The sequence below is a fragment of the Corvus hawaiiensis genome, chromosome 2, assembly GCF_020740725.1.
Source record: "Corvus hawaiiensis isolate bCorHaw1 chromosome 2, bCorHaw1.pri.cur, whole genome shotgun sequence".
Lineage (NCBI taxonomy): Eukaryota > Metazoa > Chordata > Aves > Passeriformes > Corvidae > Corvus > Corvus hawaiiensis.
In genome coordinates, this window is record NC_063214.1 from 84,697,706 (window position 1) to 84,716,387 (window position 18,682).

At 46.1% G+C, this 18,682-nt stretch overlaps 1 protein-coding gene across 3 annotated transcripts in view; it reads right to left on the reverse strand.

The window, feature by feature from the left end:
- The window catches only part of FGF14 (fibroblast growth factor 14), a 383,911-nt gene extending 371,139 nt beyond the window's left edge, over positions 1 to 12,772 (reverse strand). For 2 of the 3 annotated variants that reach the window (XM_048295902.1, XM_048295900.1), the window contains exon 1: positions 12,090 to 12,772. In XM_048295902.1, coding sequence (XP_048151859.1) covers positions 12,090 to 12,297 — 208 coding nt within the window. In that variant the 5' untranslated portion in view covers positions 12,298 to 12,772. The remainder of the gene's footprint in view (positions 1 to 12,089) is intronic. The other variant, XM_048295903.1, reaches the window with a different exon arrangement.
- Between the last annotated feature and the right edge of the window lie 5,910 nt (positions 12,773 to 18,682).

Genomic DNA, 18,682 nt, shown 5'->3' on the forward strand with positions numbered 1-18,682 from the left:
CCCTCGCTGAAGCTGGGGGCACAAGTAAATCACCCTACAAGCAGAGCTTTCCTTAAGTTTCATTACTGGGAGTGAAAGGCTTTTTGTGATCCTCTTTGACTGTGTTCAGATTGTTAAACTAAAGAAGTGCTAGAGCCCTAGTCATCCACACTCTTCCTTAAGTCCTGGGCACCACCTCAGTGAGCTCTCTCCAAGTTAAATCTGCCAGCGAGGGTGGTAACTGTAAGTGGTGTGGACATGAGCCAGCCAGAGCCATTTGGACTTGGATCAATCCCTGGCCCTTTTTAATTAAGCAATATAAATTCAGTCTTATGTTCCTGAACAACTAGGAGGAGTTTAAGGTGGGAGAAGGATATCAATGCCAAACTGAAGGTGGACATTTCTTACTCACAATTCTGACTTGCCATCTGTTAATATGAAGAGACTGGCTTTCCCTTTGAAGTTACTTGAAGATCTCCACTGTAGGCTCCTTGACGCATTTTTGGTCATCTACAAGGACCGAATGGCACCCAACATTCTTGACCTGTTTGACTGTGAACTTAATAAGCTATTGGAAGAAAAACACAAATTAATACTGAACCTATAGTACCTTCTTCTATAATTTGTACCATGGTGTCTTATACAAAGATTTACACAGCTTAAGATCCATAGAAGCATACATTCTGCATTTTAAAAGTTGTGCTGTAAAACAGTTTGGAGGGGGATATTACATTTCCTCTCACCAGAAGTTGCTGTGGCAACTACACAGGCTGTTTCAGTTTAGATTGAGGGCCACCCTCACTAGCCAACTCCTGTGCCATCATCCCTCCTGCAGGTGAGCTGCAGGTGCTACCCCAGGCAGCTGCAGCACATGCAGGGCTCCACACACCCATGCAGGTCCAAAGCATGGAGGATTGCCAGACAGGCTGCTCACAGGGTATCCACGTGACAGCAGGCAGGCAGGAGGCCCTGGACACTCAGCCTAAGATCACCCTGGAGGCCACTTTTTCAGACCTATCCAGGGGAGTGTGGGAGCACCTTCATTTATAATAGCAAAGCAATGTTTACAAGGATATCTCACTTTTAGCAAGATAGCTAGAAATGGAATAAATTGAGAGAAGCTAGACTCTCAAATATAGCTCTCTTATATGTCCTTGGAAAGAAACACTTCTAGAAATAGACATTTTCAATGAAAATGTCCTTAAATTTCAGATCTATTTGCTCCTCAATTGATAAATAGCTTCAACAATTTCTAAATTCTGCTTGCCTCTAGGACTCTCTATCACTAATCTATCTAAATGACTACAGACTCCTTTAATCCCTCTATTATTTACTTTATAATTTCTTTTGTCATTCTGGTTTTTCATCTCCCTCTGAGAATAAGTGGGAGAGAGAGCATCCCACACTATTCATGTATCATCCACGTAGCCCCTGATAAAAACTCACCTAATGTACTAACATCACATTCTGACTTACTTTTGTTCCAACTTCAGCAAGTTCCACCCCCAAATTCTTAACCTACATATATGACTACAAGGGCTTAGCATCTATCTTCTCCTCATCTTCTGTCTTAAATCTATTAGCAGGTGTTCTTTTTGGCAGCCAACCGAGACCATAGTTACTCCAAACAGCCACTGAAGTCCAAGGAAAAGGAACTTCGAAAACATAACAAACCCTTGTTTTGCTGTTTCTCCTGATACTTTTTGAAAAGATTTTAACCCAGACTGCACAATGTACAGCTCACTTCTGCTTTGGTTATAAGGTCCTAAACTTCTGCCTCCTGTTTCATACAGATGGCAGCTGGCACAACTGGAATAAAATCATTCTCATCCAGCATCCAAGAGAAACTTAGTAGCATGAAACTTAATAACCCTACAGTTAAACTGCTGTGATATTCACCTTCATACACCTATGTACAATTTTTTTTTTCTCATTGTGCTTAAACACTTTTCTTTTTTTTTCTTTTTTTTTTTTTTAATGAGACCACCGTATTTATGTAGCTATCTTGAGGAACCCCTTAGAGAGTGTTTTCATCAATGGTGTGCAGCAATGGTCAAAATCAACATCCATGATGGTGAAATGCTAAGAAAGCCAATGTCTTCAAAGACATACTTTCACAGAAAACTTTCAGTCAGAAGAGACTATCTTCTGTGGCACACAAATCACGGGATTCATCTCCACTTCATGTCAGTAGTGCTTCAGATACATCATTTCATGTAAACTACAAAGACGAATCTAAATGAGGAAAGACACTAGAACAGAAAATCACAATTACTCTATTCCCACTACTTTGGTGCAAATTTCTCCTACCATGTAACCTGATTTATTTTACCCAGATATGTATTACACAGGAAACTACAACAGCCTAATTTCTTTTCTCTTATATTTTCACTATTCCACAAACATTATCAGCGTTCGAAGTCCAGTTTGAAAATAAAATAAGATCACCTTCAAACAATGTGGTTCTTCCATACAAACACTACATAATGTTTTATCTTCTGTAAAATAATCCATACTGCTTTCAGATACCCTGTTCTACGGAAGAGTCCATGCTACAAGTTTCAAAGGTAAGAGGATTCATCTCTGCCATGTTTCAAAACTTTGTGCATACAGCCAGAGCTCAACACTTCAGAAAACACGGTTTAGTAACACGTAGTCACTGGCTCTGCTACTCATGTCCCTGGTCAGCAGAAACCCTAGAGCATGTTGCACTGAAGAGGCATGTTACAATCTTCTCCTACAATAATGTCCCTGAACTAGTCGATCAAAAGTGAGCTCGAAGGCGAACAAGGGGAATCAAAAGCAAGCAAGATCCAAACCACAGGTTTACTCTGTCTGTGCCCTGCTGAGGTTATGGACATAAGGGGCATGCCTTGCATCCACACAGCTTTTGCAGTTCTCTGGGATCTCTTCTGCAGGGTGCCATGGCCAAAAGCTTCAAGAAGATACATAGCACCTAAGTGAACAGACAAAGCCAGGACCTGGAACCAACTCCCTACCAACTCAAATAAGAAATGCCCAGCACTATTATCCAGAAAACTTCCCTGGAAGCTGAGGAGTCCTGTTTTAACAGCAGAATCTCACACAATCATTTTATCCTCAAGCAAGTGCTATCCTCAAATGATCCTCAAAACAAATCAAAAGGATAACATTTGTTGAGGTCTTCTAAATGCTCTTGCTGATTTTACTGTCTTTTCCTAATCAATCACAATTGCTTTACAGCCTCTGCATTTCTTTATTCTGCTATTGTTCTGCTACTGTAAATTAGCAGAAAGTGGGAAAACAATAATGTATACAGCTCGTGCCCAATAAAATAAAGGCTAGTCCATCTGCCTACACTCCGTCCATCCTAAATACCTATTATATCATTAATAAATAAGCCTGTGCAGTGGTTATGCTCATGGTCACTAGCTAACTATTCAAAGTAGTGGAGAGGACTTAAAAATATCTGAAAGAAATACAATTAGGGGCTAATTTTCCTCAAAGACCCTATCCAAAGTAAAAACGTGAGATGCTCGCAAAAGAAGAAGGTAAAAAAAACTCAAAGAGACATGAGAGGCTATAATGGAGATGACAGAGTCTGGGATGGATCAAGGTCGTATTCATAGAGACAATAAATGTCTGAGTAAAGCCAGGAGACTAGTAAATGTTGGTTATGAAACTCTGTGTAACCAGACTTTTTAAGGCAGAAAGTCTCCTTCACATGGGGACAAACAGAAAAAAAAGATTTAAAACAGCAAGGGACTAGGAAGAACTCTCTCAGGGGTGCAAAGCTTTACAAATTTCAATCCACTTGTTAACGCTATTTTAAAATATGGATTTTAGTGAAAGAGTCCAAGCCACAAAATTGCGCCTGGGCTATAGACATCCTAAAGGTAGTTCACAGCTGAGATCTTGCATTGATCTCCTAGTGGGATAATCCACCTACATCATATTTAGGTTCAATTTCTCAGGAACTACTAGCTGTCTGGGTTTGACTTGCAATTTCCAGTTCCAAGAAAATCAGAACAGTAAAGTGGCTTTTTGTGTCATTAGCACTACAAATTAATAGGGACTACTATTACTTTAATTCTTATTAAGATATTCCTGATCAGTAATTCTATAAGATAATACTGTATTAGTGATTTAACAGGGGTTTTTTAAGCATTTCCCTGTGCTATAATTTTTCCACATTTTTTTTTCATTTATTTTCCACTATGTTTTGCACTGGTCGTTCCTCTTCATCTCATTCAATGTCAATAAATGCACCTATACAGCAATGAGTGTAGATATGTGTAGAAACTACTGAGCAATGATAATGCTCCACAGTACATTTCTTTAATGAGAATCATGAACTGGGAACTGTTTCATCTGGATGTTTTGTTTGATTGTAGCAGGACATGCTTAGAAATACGTTTACTGAAAGAGTAACAAGTCTGGCAAACTTGCCTTCTTTAAATTAACATTTTCGTCTCAAACTTCATTAAAGGGCAATGAAATTCCTGTATGTTTCCTTTGCTAGCATTAGTGAGAAGCAAGAGATTTATATGTAAACAGAAGTCTTTGCTTTTATATGCAAGCTCTCTCTCCTATTCAAACCATTCAACAACAGTACAAAATTCTAGTTTTCAGTCACACTAGAGCTTAATTCTTTAAAAGCTTCTTCAAGGGAGTAGTATTCCACTTCTTCCCTCATGAGAAAGGACATTGTGAAAACTTGCCCCTTTCAGGAGATACTTCCTTATCCCATAGCCCTAGAAAATCCATAGAAATTAACTTCTTCTAGCTGGACGAAAGCAGCTCATGCAAAGGGGACGTGTCAGCTGCTGCCTCATTTTTTTCCTCCAAAGTCAAAGATAGCCTATACTGTCAGCAAACGCAAGTTATACCACACAGGAGCCAAGATGACAGAAATGTCCAGGATTTCAAGACAGTTCAAGGAAGGAAAAGTCACCATAAAAGAAGTGCTTTTCACCTGAAAAGCTCTCCATAAACAGTAATCACAAACAAGGAGCAGGAATAGCAGTGTTAGCCTCTGATTTTCAGCAGAAGAACCAAGGAGTACCCACAGAAAGTGCAAACTCCTCCACATCCTTTCCACACAGCACGTGGTTATGTGGAGCTTGCTGCCATGCAAAGCTTTTTGATGCCCAAAATAGAAATGCTGTTTGATAACTAAAGTTGTGTAGCTCTTTCAGAAGCTACTACACACAGTGACCTGAATACAAGCTCTGACTTCAGACAGTCCAGTGACAGCTGAAAACTGAGAGGACAAATTAGCGGAAGGATCAAACCCAAAGATTTGCTCATATCTTGCATTTTTGCTCACACCAACTGATACCCAGAGATGGAGACAGGACATGCTCAACAGCTGAGGCACAAGTCCTGCACATTCTGTATCTTCACCATGTTCTTATCCTTTCAGATGTCAAAGCCATAAACAAAAAAAACACGGATGACATGATAAATTTTTAGTGAAAAGCAAAGTCTATTCCTCTCTCAGCTCAGTAAAATACAGGTCTTTCGGGAATCTCCTCAGAACATTGTTTTTCATAGAGGATTACAGTTTATTTGTATCACTGTCCTCGAGCAAAAACCAAAAAATTCCAGTGGAATTAAAATGTTTAACCTTGGTTTCATTCTACTGTCTGACAGGATCAGGTACATTTTAGTGCCACAAAAAGATTAAGCCAGGTAATTTCCAAGAGAGTGTCTACTCCATGCAAGCACTAAACTCGTTCAGTGCCAGTCCTCATGCTGTTTCCAGTTGAAAGTCAAATAAGCAGGTGTCAGAGCGAAAAGACAAAATACAGACATTAAAATTAGACTATCAATTTCTGTCAGCAACTGTGTGCTACCTATTGTCATTTGACCCACAAAACCATTCAATATTAACTCAAAAACTATTAAAATTTTGATTATGTTCACCACAGTATGGTACCTAAACTAGTGCATTGAATTTTACTGCAGAAGATGTTATTAATCTGACTTGTGCAGGTATTACTACAGATATTATTATTCTGACTTCTCAGTGCTGTTTCATCAGCAACTGTTTACTTTCCTTGCTACTATTTATGAGTGCTTCTAACAGCATATGCTACAAATACACCAAATCTGCATTCCATGTATCCATTAAATGCCTTTCAGTTAATGATTTTTGAGGTCTTGCCCTTAAAAAGTTCTTCAGAGTCAGTGTGCTCCTGTTTTAGACAACAACTTTGTTAGTTATTCACATGCTATATCTCTTTGCTGCAGAGTATATTGAAAAGAATACATCGCTTATATTTTGCTTGCTGTGTGTTCAGTCCACCACGGTGCTAAACACCGGCAGTTCCCTTTGCAATTATTATTTTCAGTACTTCTGGGTGGATCTACTGTAAGGATCCACTTCAAGAACACAATACATATTTTTTTTAATAGCTGGTCTGAAGGTGAATATACTCTTTTGAACACTTTATTGTATGATCTCAAATAAAAAGATATCCTTCCCTGCTTCATTTGCTGTGACAATAGAAGGACCACCTGTGCAAGAAGGGGTCTCTTTCTGAACTAAACTTGGGTGCAGTCCTACAAAGTTTATTTCCAGGTAAACTGTTCTTCTGCTATAAACACATATACACTCCTTCGGTACAGTGGCAAGTAGCTCTTGGATACATTAATTGTACATCAAGCCTCGTGATACACCTCAGCAATTTTTTTTCACAACAGAGATTGTAAAATTTTATGATAATTCAATGTTTTGTTACTCAGTAAACTGTTCAGGAAACTAGCAATTTATCTCTGAAAAGCTATCATTCACTGAAATGCAAAAAACAAACAAAAGGGCCAACAGCACACTTGTGCAATGCTCAGACATTGCCTGAAATTTCTAACAAGCAGGAAGGGAAGGCATAGGTAAGTAATAGGGCGTCCAAAATCACAAAAGCCATCTAAACCAGAACTAGGTATAGAAACAAATCACTGCTCCCAAAGCAACAAGATCATCCTTGACTGAATGAAACATGCTCCAGCAGGACTCACTGTTTACAGGCACATTTGGCAAACATCTGTAAATATTCAGAGTTTAATTTGCACACAACCATTTCATTTACCATCTGCAATCCAGATTCAGAGCATTTTATCCTACATGTTGATTGTTCCTATGAAAACCTCAGTAGTGAGCCCACCAGCAACAAAATTCCCCCTCAGAGTCAATGTAACAGCCTGATTCCCATTTCTCTAGATTTATGAAGTCCTCTTGAAAAACTGGTTTCCAGTTTCAAGCAACTCTCTCATGTCCAGATTATATTTTTATAGGCATTTCCTAGACAGACAATCTTTACAAAGGGACAAATTCTGAATGTCTAAATCATTCCTTTTTAAAATTTGAAGTAAATAGGAATTTTAGCTTAAAATTAATATACTTAGCATAATCCGAGATGGTTAAGTAGAATAAACATGAAGCTCAAATGAAAAATGCATACACATAAATATTTTAACCTGTGATATCTGTAAATACATTTTTTATATTTTCCGTAAGCCTAAATCATCCTTTTTATGTTTGAATTCATTTATAAATGGCCTGTCATTAGCAGACATTGAACTAGGTGCAAACATTTTATTACAGTAGCAAGATGCATGAGCAGGCATAAATTTCACCCCTTAATAAGTAGAGTATGCAATTTAATTTGATCAAGAATAATTAAATTTGTATAAATTCAGGAAATGTATTCCATAGAGGACAAAACTTCAATAGGTGAAATACATGTAAATAGGCAGTTTTACATTTGAGCAAGAGAAACAGACCATGGCTTAATTTCCATTATAGAAATTAAGCAGTCAGAGCTGCTTTTCAGACCTACATGAGAGAAACTTCAAGGACCTGATCCCACAGCTCTTACTGTCTTTGCCTTTTGGTGGGAGGTTTGTTTTCTATGAGTAAGAAAAGCAGTGGGGAGGCCAAACTTTATCAGAATTCAGATAAAGACACATACACTATATTTTATGGGCAGGACACAAGCTTCCATTTCAAGATCCTCGCATGGCTGTGCTTAGAAGCTTTTTCAAAATTGTTAGCAACCATGAAATACCAGCCAAACTATTTTATGGAGAAGGAAATTAACATGGGACTATGCAACTATGCAAAGATTCCAGTTCAGCTGCAGCCTGGATTTCAGACGTACTGCTTTTTAAATAGCTTTTGCATTTGAAGTTGATGTGAGATTGATACTAATTTCCTAAACTAAATCCTCCATCAGTAATATATTTATAGTAATGCCAATTGCCATCTACTCTCCTGTCAACATTCCTGACTGTGTTGCAGAGATGCTTCTCCTTGGAAATGAATGGAGAGGAAACCTGATCCATCCTCTGTCTGTTGGGTTGCCACCAGGAGTGAAATGTGATAGCAATTCTCGCCATGGGGGCATCTAGTACTCCAGCCAACACACCTCCCATGCGCACCCAAACACTGGTCATTTGGAAAAAAAAATCTATTCACTTGCTGGACTTGCTTCAAAAAGAAACCAGAGATAATCTCCTTGCCCCCTTCTCCTCAGGCTCCAAACTCTCCCCATGACTTTGCCATTCCCCAGCTGAAGATACCCAGTTTGGAGCCTGGAGATGCTGGTGGGAAAGCCATGAGGACAGTATCTTATTATAACAAGCCCTGATTCAGGGCTTATGGTTTGGAGAACTTTTTAACTATTTGTGAGAAAAAGTCCCTTTGGTCTTGCACTTTCTGAAGTCCTCTCTATGTGTATGACAAGCAGGAAGGGCAGAGTTAGATAGAAATAATTGCAAAAGCAAGTGAGTCCCAGGGAACCTGACACATGGCAAACGTTTTCATGAGGGACAGGATGCTGCAGATATGTGGGGCTTCATTAGTTTTGGTACCATTAAACTCAGGAACACTCAAAAAAAATCAGCAACACCTATTGATTCCCAAAGTTTTTCTCCTTATGAAGAAATATAAAGAGGTAAATAATTGGAGCAATCAAACACGGCTCCTCTATTGAGGATAACAAATTTTAAACCAAGGGGTTTCAGCCAACCATAAACCAAAGCCTCCTGATGCAACCCTGACAGAGACTTACACACAGCCCTTCGGACTCCCCAACCCTCCCTGCGCTCTTGCCCCACTCTCTGGAGCTCCGACCGGTGCCGGTTACCGGTGCAGGCGGGGCGAGGCCCCCCGGGACGGCGGGGGAGCCCGGGAGAGGGTCCGCACATGGAAGGGGGGCTGCAGCCAGCGGTGCGGAGGAAACGCAAAGCAGAGAACATTTGGAAAGGAGCCACCCAGGCCCGTTTCTGGAAATAGACCAACTCTCGAAAGGGACAAAAAAAGTGCAGCAGGCCGAAAATAGCTAAATAAACTGCAATTACAGCCAGCGTTTGCTGCCCAACCTGCTGGATTTTCCGCACGGTTGGATCAGCGGCAGCTGCTCGCTCATTTGATGCCTTTTGAGACTAAAAAGCCCAGCGGCTCCCGAAAAGTTTGGCGGGCCAAGGGGGCCGGAGGCGGTAGCGGCACCCCGTGCCGCAGCGGGGATAGGGGTCTCCGGGCTGCCGCAGACGGGGAGCCCCACGGCCCGGGGGCACCAGGCGAGGCCGCGCATCGCGGCACCGGCTCCTTGCGCTCCCGCGGGACACCCCAGCCTGAATGGAGATGATCTGCCGTCAGAGCAACGGCGCCTGTGACCGAGCTACCAGCTAATCCGGCCAAGCAGATTATTAGCCTCCTCAGACACATAGCCGCAGCTCGGCGCTCCCGGAACGGGGTGCCAGGACGGGGCGTGCAGCTCGGCTGCGCTCAGCGTCCCGGCTGCTCTGACGGGATCAAGTCGGAGCGGAGCAGATCAGCGCAGGGTGTGCGGGCGGGGAGTGAGACCGCGGACCGGGCCGGAGGGGTGGCCCCCACCAGGGCCCCACTCCGCGCCCCCAGCCCGCTCCCCTCCCCCTGCCCACCTCGCTTGCTTAAACGTGTTCCCCCCACTCCTTCAGAAGAGGGGGTCAGCCCTCCTCGGGCCAGTCCAGCCCTTCGCAGGCAGAGTGGCTGCGGAGCATAGTGCCGCTCCGGCCACCCAAATCCTCTCGTCCCGTGCAGAGGGAGTAAGTGCGGTAAAGTCCCCGGGGAGGTGGAAAGCTGTGCTGCGGTTGCCTGGTGCTCCGAGGGACACAACTCGGCTTCAGGGGCCGATGTCTTGACAGCCGGCCCTCCGCAAGGAAATCTTTCTTTAGGAGAGGACGAGGGTGTGTGTCTGTGGAGGGGTATACACCTCACCCCCCGGTATGCAAACTGAAAGGTCTAGAAACCACCAGCCCCCTCTTCTCCCCCCCCACCAAATCCCTTCCTCAGGAGCATCGCCTCTTGCCCAGAGCACCAGGGCTCTGGAGCCGGCCCCCCGGGGGCTGCGGAGCCACAGCAGCGGGCAGGGCAAGCAGGGCCACGCCGCCGCTCCGCTCTCTCCCCGCGGTCACGGCCCCCACGAGCGCGGCCCGGGCAGGCGGAGAGGGGCGTCCCCAGGGGCTGCGAGAGGGTGGCCCATCCCACCCGGGGGGGGGGGGCACACGGCTGGGAAGTGACCCCCGGCTGGCTGCAGTACTGAGGGACGAGTGAAGCGAAGGACACTTTGCGGGAGGCTGAGCGCAGCCTCCGGCGGGGCATTTCAGCCTCTTTGGTATGCTAAGTGTCTGCTTTTCACTGCTGCGGCAGCGGCGGGGGGGAAAGGGGCGAGACGAGCTGGCAAACGGAAGCCGGGGGCGGGGAAGGGTAAATCCGCCGAGGTGCCCACCTCGACTCTGCACCGGACCTGGGCTGGGCAAAGCAGCAGCCGGCACACCGGCTGCCTTTAAGGAGAGGGGTGCGGGCTGCCAGCGCTGCTGCTTGTTGATGTTGGGGTGTCAGAGAGGCAACGAGAGCCTATGATCTACTACACTGCAGTGCCAGCGTCAGGAGCCTCCTGCTCGGGAGCTGCCACTGCAGGGCAGCCGGCACACACACACCAGCGCGCACACACGGCATCCCTCCCCTCACAGCCTGGGCTCCGGCGGCTCTCGCCTCCCCAGGCACGCAAGTGCTGGCAGACAACCTGCCGGCCGGGGTGAGCGAGCCAGGCTGAGCGGGGGACCAGAGGCCGGCGGGGAGAGCCGGTATTTCCCCTGAAAAGCTCCCGGCTCCCCCGCCCGCCGAGCATCCCTTCTCGCCCACCTTGCTCGCCAAGCCGCGGGCTTGGCCTCACGGACGCCCCGAGCAAGAGGGATGCAACAGCAGCAGCGTGACCCCCAGGGACCAGGCGGCCCAGAGCACCTGCATTTGCATTTCTTATGTAATGCACTGCAAGTTTCCCCCTCGGAGCCGGGCTGAACCGAAGCGCATGATTCCGGCTGCCAGGCAGACATAGAGACGGACGCAGAGACACCGGCGTGTGGCACAGAGGGGTCATCCCGGCAGCGAGAGGCGGAGGAGCGGCGCAGCCAACCCGGCGGTGCTGCTGCTGTCACTCGGCATAGCTGGCTGAGTTACCGTCTGGGCGCAAGCCCCAAGAAAGTGTCTACCCCCTTTCCTCAGCACCCTCCACCCTCCCGGCCTAGAGTGCCGGGGGTGAGTGACAACGGGAAGCCCCCAGGCCGGGAGAGGGGGGTGTCTGCCTTTAGAAAGCCGAGCGAGGCGGTGGGTGGGTGTGTGTGCGTGTGGGGTGACATACTGCAAGCTATTCAGAAAGTGCTGTGCAGGACCCGAGCCCCGGCACACTCACCCACCGCAGGCAGGGCCGGCTAACACCAGCACAGGAGACCCAGTCTCCTCTTCCCAAAACTGACTGGGGGTCTCCACGAGGGGCTTGCATCGGGGTCGGAAGGGGGGAGCTCCACCAGCTTCCCCTCAAGAAGGGTAGTGATATAAAAGTTTCCTCCTTGGAAATAGCTGGGCTAGGATGGCCTTTGATATTATTTTTTTTACCCCTTTTGGTGGTGACAGGGGCTGAAGCTAATACAAACCGTTCCTTGCTTATTCATACACGTATGCACATGCATGTCCGTGCTGGCCTCGATATATCCCCCCTTCTCCCCTCAGCAGGATTGCAGATCTACCTCGGCGAGCAACAGACAGGGTAGCATTAAAGAAAAACAACGCATTGCAATGGATTGCTTACCAGTTGGGTTCTTGTTTTTCTTAAGACTCTTGCCACAAAGACACTGCAGCATATGCGATCCTTTGCTGAAAATGTTCCAAAGAAACCACATTGATTTGGGCGAAAAGCAATCCAGCAGCTTATACACCCTGAGAAAGAAGAGATCCTTGTGGTTGCATAATAATAAATTGAGATCAGTTCTCCTGAAGAGGGGCACCAGTTTTATCATAGAAAAAACGATTATATTCCGATCTTCTCCCAGTTTTTTTTCCTCACGTGGTATATTTCTTTGAGACTTTTCAACGGATGCTTTTTTTTCAGCCAGGCTGAACGGTTGTTCCCTCTAGAGCAACACTGGATTATAACCAAAAGCGTGGAGAGCAAATGTAAGAAATCCCTTTTTTCAGCGTGAAGCCAAACGAAAAGTAAGGTAGTGAAATCCCAGCCGAGGCCAAAACCTCATCGGAGACACCGGCAAAACGCGGAAGAAAGATCCCCAGAGAGAAAACCATAGCCTGGTACTTGACTGCTAGGAGGATGGGTGGATCTGCAGAACAAAAGCCACGGCAGGATCCATCCTACTGAACGACTGCCATTGTGCAGCCCCGCGGCGGGAGAGCGCACCGCCAGCACCCGACGAAGCCCGGCTGAGGCGCAGAGACCGCTGCCGGCCGCGGGCGCGGACCCCGCCCGCAGCCCCCGCCGATGCCCCGCAGCCCCCGCCGCCGCCCCGCGCCGCCGCCCGCCCTCGCCCGCGCGGGCCGCTCGCCTCCGGCCCCGGCTGCCGCTGCGCCCGCTCCGCCGCGCAGGAGGCAGCACCCCCGCCCCGCGCCGCCCGCCGCAGCCTCGGCGCCCAGTCGCCGGCGGGCGCCGGGGGAGGAGGAGCCGCCGAGCCCCGCCGGCCCCGATCGCCGTCACGTAGCCACGTGCGGCCCGGCCCGGCACCGCCCGCGGGCAGGACGGGCGGGCTGCCCCGGGGCTGGCCGCCCAGCGTGCACCCCTGTCCCCCTCACCCGAAGTGCCCTGGGCCCTGAAGTCTGTCCCTCCCCCAAGTGTGGCTCTTGCCCATCTCGGCCATGCCATGCTCTCAACGGTCACGAATGACCAACGCAGTCCCGAACTAAGTCAGCCCGCGAGGGGTGTTTCTTTCTGCAACCTGCTGGCATCAGACCTAGAGAGTGTTCTGGTGAGGTATGGGAGTTGGCCCGGCAGAGGCAAGCACCGTATGTCTCACGGTATGGTGATGCCATGAACGGTGCAGTCCTGGGCTGGGACTGGGGTTCCCAGGTACCACAAATTCCCAGAGAGGGAGTGCTAAAACAGCCCCACAAAGCACCTGCTGCACAGCCGAGTGGACAACACTGCCATGGGCATACGGACCGGCTCCTGAGCAGGGCCAGTCAATGCTCTCCATAGGCCCACCCAGGGAGAGCTGCCCTTTCACCAGTCCTCCCTGGCCTCTGCCGGAGGGCTGCACCAGCCGAGCCCAGACCGTTTGCAGCCACGCGTGGCAGTGGTAGCGCTGGAAGAGCTGGAAGCTGATGCCTGTGTTCTCCCTCTCCCCTTTAGAAGCTCTGTGGGCTGTTTGGATACTGGAAGATGTTGGAAGATAGGACAGAGAGCATGAACAAATGAGGGGAAATACTATGAGTAGTAAAAAGGGGCTGCTGAGAAGAGAGTGGAAGGAGAAAACAGAAGGACAGTGAACAGCTCTCCTCTCCTCTCCTCTCCTCTCCTCTCCTCTCCTCTCCTCTCCTCTCCTCTCCTCTCCTCTCCTCTCCTCTCCTCTCCTCTCCTCTCATTGCAAAGTAATCTATATCCACCTTTATGATCATCTTTACCTCTTTGAGCAAAGGTTTGCTCTTTGACCATTCACTTTTTCCAGTATCAGAGTACAAACTGGAAGTACCCAGACACTGTTTTCATCTATGGAATCTCTAATAATATTCACATTTCTTTAGACATGGTCAGATGTTGGTGTTTTCTCCTGAGCCCATGGAAGATGGCATTGCTCAAGGAAGGGTAAGACTAAAATATGAAAAATGCAGAGGTTTGTGTGTGTGCTTTTTCTGCCTTGACAGGATCTGTTGCTTACCAACACTGGGAAATGCTTACAGTAAACATTTGGTCAGCACACCAAAAAAAAACCACCAGGAAACGGAAATTTTCCAATAGTTTTAATTTCAGTAAGATTCTGGATTTATACGTATAGATGAGCTGCTTGGTGACTAGATCCTCATCTACACGATGTTTAAGCATCATTACCCTGTTTTACAAGGATGAAGAATTACATACAGGAATGCAGTGCTATATAGTGAGAAGTAGCCCACGAGGTTTGCAGAACTTTGGAGAGTTCCTACCTCTGAGCACCCAAGTTTGTAAAACTAAAAAGAAGCAAAGCTTGATAAATTAAATGTAAGAAAAGTTAGAAAGAGAGTGAGGCAAAGGTCAAAGAGGTGATACTGCTTGTTGCTAACAAGTGGCTTGGTCCCTTGTTCCATCACCTTGGCTGTGATGCCTGTTGAGCTATTGCACTGGCATGCGGATGTTCCACAGGCTGCCGCGAAGACAAGCTGGCTTGGCCACCTTGCCGCCAGCTGGCTGGGAGTTCACAACAGCCCTAGTGCTATTCATGGTAGCTCATATGTCACAACTCCCTACAAACAAAAAACTGATTCAGAGTATTCCCAAAATATCTGGGGTCTTTGTTTATCTTCCCTTGACCACAAGAGCCAACAATATGTAGCTGGGCACAGTCTGTCATCTGTAAAAAACAAAAAGTCACTTATCAGCTTCCCACCCAAGTAATTGGTATATACCTCCCTCAGGCTAGCATGTAACTCCCTGCTTTCTAAATGAAAGTAAAACTTCTCTGTAGCATCTCATCATTGTTCAGTTGTCAGGAATTGTGGCTAAGGAACATAAGGGGGCTGGTTCTGATGGTAGTAATATGATTTAATAATTTACCAGAATTATAACAGAAGAAGAAATTTCGTATCTCAATTGAGACAACAAATACACACCTTGCCTGTCTGATAACTTAGTGCCCTTGAAAAGGTCCCCAAAGCATGGCAGGCCTGCAAAGAAATACCTGAGCAAGAGCAAGAATTTATTCAGGATTCCTCTTTATGCAAAGTCAAAGTCACAGAAAGATTAGCCTTTTGAAAGAAGAGTTGACCCAATGTGGGAAAAAAACCCCCAAAACCCCCCAAAAAACACAAACCAAAATAACTTAGACATCTAGAGGCATCTGAGATGTCCTAGGATATCTTGCAGCATCAGGCATGGAATGTATGATTCTGGATTTATGGGAGACCAGGGCCCTTACAGAGCTGCAGGTGGAGACCACACAGTGCATCCTGGAGAATCTCAAAAGGGCAGTGATTGCTACCTGTGTATAAGCTATTCTATGGAGCTGCTAAATCCTTATTGATTGCATGGGGGCTTAGATACTCAGCTCCTACACAGACAAAGGCACAGTTCAGTTTAGGTGTCTTGCCTACAAGCTGTACTCCAAACTAAATGTTTATACCTGTAGACTCTTGCTATCCTTGGAGACAGCTTGTTCTGAAACCCTTAATCTCTTCCTCTTCTATGCTAGGGGCAGTGTCTGGAGGAGAAAGGGAGGATGAACCCTTCATCTTACTTAATAGTAGAGGGTTTTTTACTATTCCATGGAGAGAACATCAAAGAGAAGTTCCCAAGTACTAAGAGGAAGGGAGAGAAAGGTGTTGAGCCTTTCTGGAAATGTCACCTTGTTCCTAGTGGGAAAGGGAAGAAGGAGGGATTGTCAATCTCCCTTGATTCAGCATACAGGTGCACATGCCCTGAGTGAATGAAGAGCAAGATTTTGAACACTGGATGATCTTACAAATTTGAACATGCTGATCCACCAGTTCCAGCCCAGTACCAATATCTGTAGGACTAGAAGGGTGACATTTCTTGCCTGAGAAAGGAAGAGAGAAAATGGGGAATAGGCGAAATTCTTACAAGCAGCTGTTGGCCAAATCCATTGTTACATACATAAAAAAAGAAGTTACCAGGTATGAGGATTTTCCTGTTGTTCCACAGTGATGAAAGAGGTGCAGGGAGTTCTTGTGGCAGCTCAGGTGAACAGTGCCCTAAACTGGTGATGCACTGGTGCCCTGTAGAGGTGATGCCTGGTTGAGCAGCCTGGGTAAAGGCGAACATACATGGATGGCCTGGGATTCTTTTGGTTTACTAAAGCGAGTAGATATGTTCATGAGCATGAGTGCTGTCCTCAATTGTCTGCCTCTGTCCTGCAACCTGGTGTCTCATGACAGCATTGCTTGCGTGGGAAAGAATGAGCTAAGTGAACAGGAGAAAAAGAACCTGGAGCTGCCTGCTCAGTAGAGGCCTAGGGCCTTGATACTCAGCAGGAGCAATTGTGGAAGGAATCCTACTGTTTCCATAGAGAATAGTAAGATTTTATGAGACATTAACTGGGTGGTGGATGGGATATGAGTGTGACGTGGACCTAGTGATACATGAAATGGTCAGAAATCCAGATCAGAAACCCCAGCCCGTTGCCCTGTTCTGGACTGGAAGCCCCATGAGAGGCTTTACAAGGAAGTGCCAAGTTTGCCTTATTGAGCAATTTGTTGATTTTAATGTAGCAGTGTGAAAAAGGAGTTTTATGCCAGTGTCAGGACTCTGGCATGCTGGATCTGGTAAAACATAAAGACTGTGCTTGGACTAAATCTATTTTTTCAGGGGAGAATAAAAGACCTAAATTGGAACTAGCAGCCAGATTGAGATTGCTGAGATATTGCCCCACATTAGACAAAATGTAATCCATTCATTAGTCTGTAAAAAACTTGAGCAATGTTCATAGAAACGGAAGTGCTCCTGCATGCCTTAACTGTGTGAACATATATCCCTGGCAAATGTAAGGTCCAGTGGCCATAAACATGTATCAGTCCACTTGGGTGTGTACCCCCCCCTGCTTTCCCCAAGGGAGAGGCTAAGTGCAGGCGATCTGGCAGAGCACAGAGTCAGCAAACAGGGCAGCATATGATGCAGGAGGAACCCATGTAGGTTTGCGTGTAGGATTTGTCTTCAGGAAGCCTGTTAAAATTCCTTCCATCGGACATGGAGCAGACTTGCTCAAGCAGGTTGTGGTAGCCATGCTTGCCTCTGCCTAACCTGCGGCACCCACATGGCAGTGACTGCCTTTAAGGCACTGGGCGGGGGCTAGAGTGGTGAGTGATTTACAGACTGAGCTTTCAGCCTGCAGGCACATCTTGGCTTGTGCCGGCTGTGCTGGCTGTGCTGCTGGGGGCTGCCCTGGTACCAACTCCAGATGGCTTCAGCACAGAGCCTCCTCCACGGGCTGAAACTTTGAGAGCAGAGCCCTGACTACTCCGTGACTTACAAGCAGCTGTAAAGTCCTCTGGTTATGGCAGGAGGCTGGGCAGCATCCCTGTTTAAATTGCAAGGCTAATTCTTCAGTGTGTTGCTCTGTGGAAACACAAATCTGTCATTGCAGAGACCATAAGCTGTAGGAAATCTGAGATCATTGTGGTCATTCAGACAAAATACAGCTATGGGTAATAGAGCAGAAGGAATTAATTTTTAAACAAACCTGGTCAAGGCACTGCTTTCAAAGGCAGATTGAGCCTCTTTTCCTTCAATAACAGGAATTTCATAGAGTGCAAGAGCATGTAGGGCAGAGGATAGTAACTTGAGAAATATAAAAACATTGAGGAAGTAGGTACAGTTAAGATAAATATACTGCAAGAAATGTCTCACGGACTTAAGGACAATGGCATTGAAGAAGCAATTAACTGTGAAACGAAACAAATAGTGAAGGTTTTAGGACAGTGGAAAGACTCAAAATAGCTTAGTCTAAGTTGTTTAGGTGATACAATGGTCTGGTATCTGTAGTTGCTTGATTTAATTTCAGATATGTGTAATTGCTATGAAGACTGACTAGTGAAACTTTTATAGTTCCTAAAGGGCAAAGCTTTTGTGTTACAGTTCTGTGGCCAAATTAAAAATGGTGTCAGTGAAAGACAGCAGAATGCTTTAAGTGTTTAAGTGGAAGAAAATAATTCTGCTTCAGCAGAGTTTTTTCATCTGACTTTGTTGTATTTGAAAGATGTGAAGAAATCAAACCGTTTGGGAAAGGAGAAGATACTAGAGCAACTAGAGACTTGGCCATGAGAGACAAGAGGGGAAATCCTACCTGAGTATCTGCTACTGATTATGCGAATAACTGAATCCAGCCCACCTGCAAAATGAACCAATGGCCAAAGTTGTAGAGCTGGAAGCAAGGTGCTCTCTTCAGGATAAAGAGAATGATTATCTAATCTCTGTCTTCTGTCATTGCTATTATCTGTAACAACAGTCCAGTATAGTAAAGCACACATGGGCTGGGTATTGACTAGAGCTTTTTCTTTCTTCTATGTTATGTATATGTCTGATGTCATGACACAAAAATTTGTGAATTGCCCAGGTAAATAAGAGCAAAAAAACCCACAGAGCAGATAAAGGAATTAAAGAGCTTAGAAAGCAGAGACAGTGTCAAGAGTTGTCATTTGAATTTTTTCAGTAAGAACTCTCTACCTGCCAGATTTTATTATCACTAATCA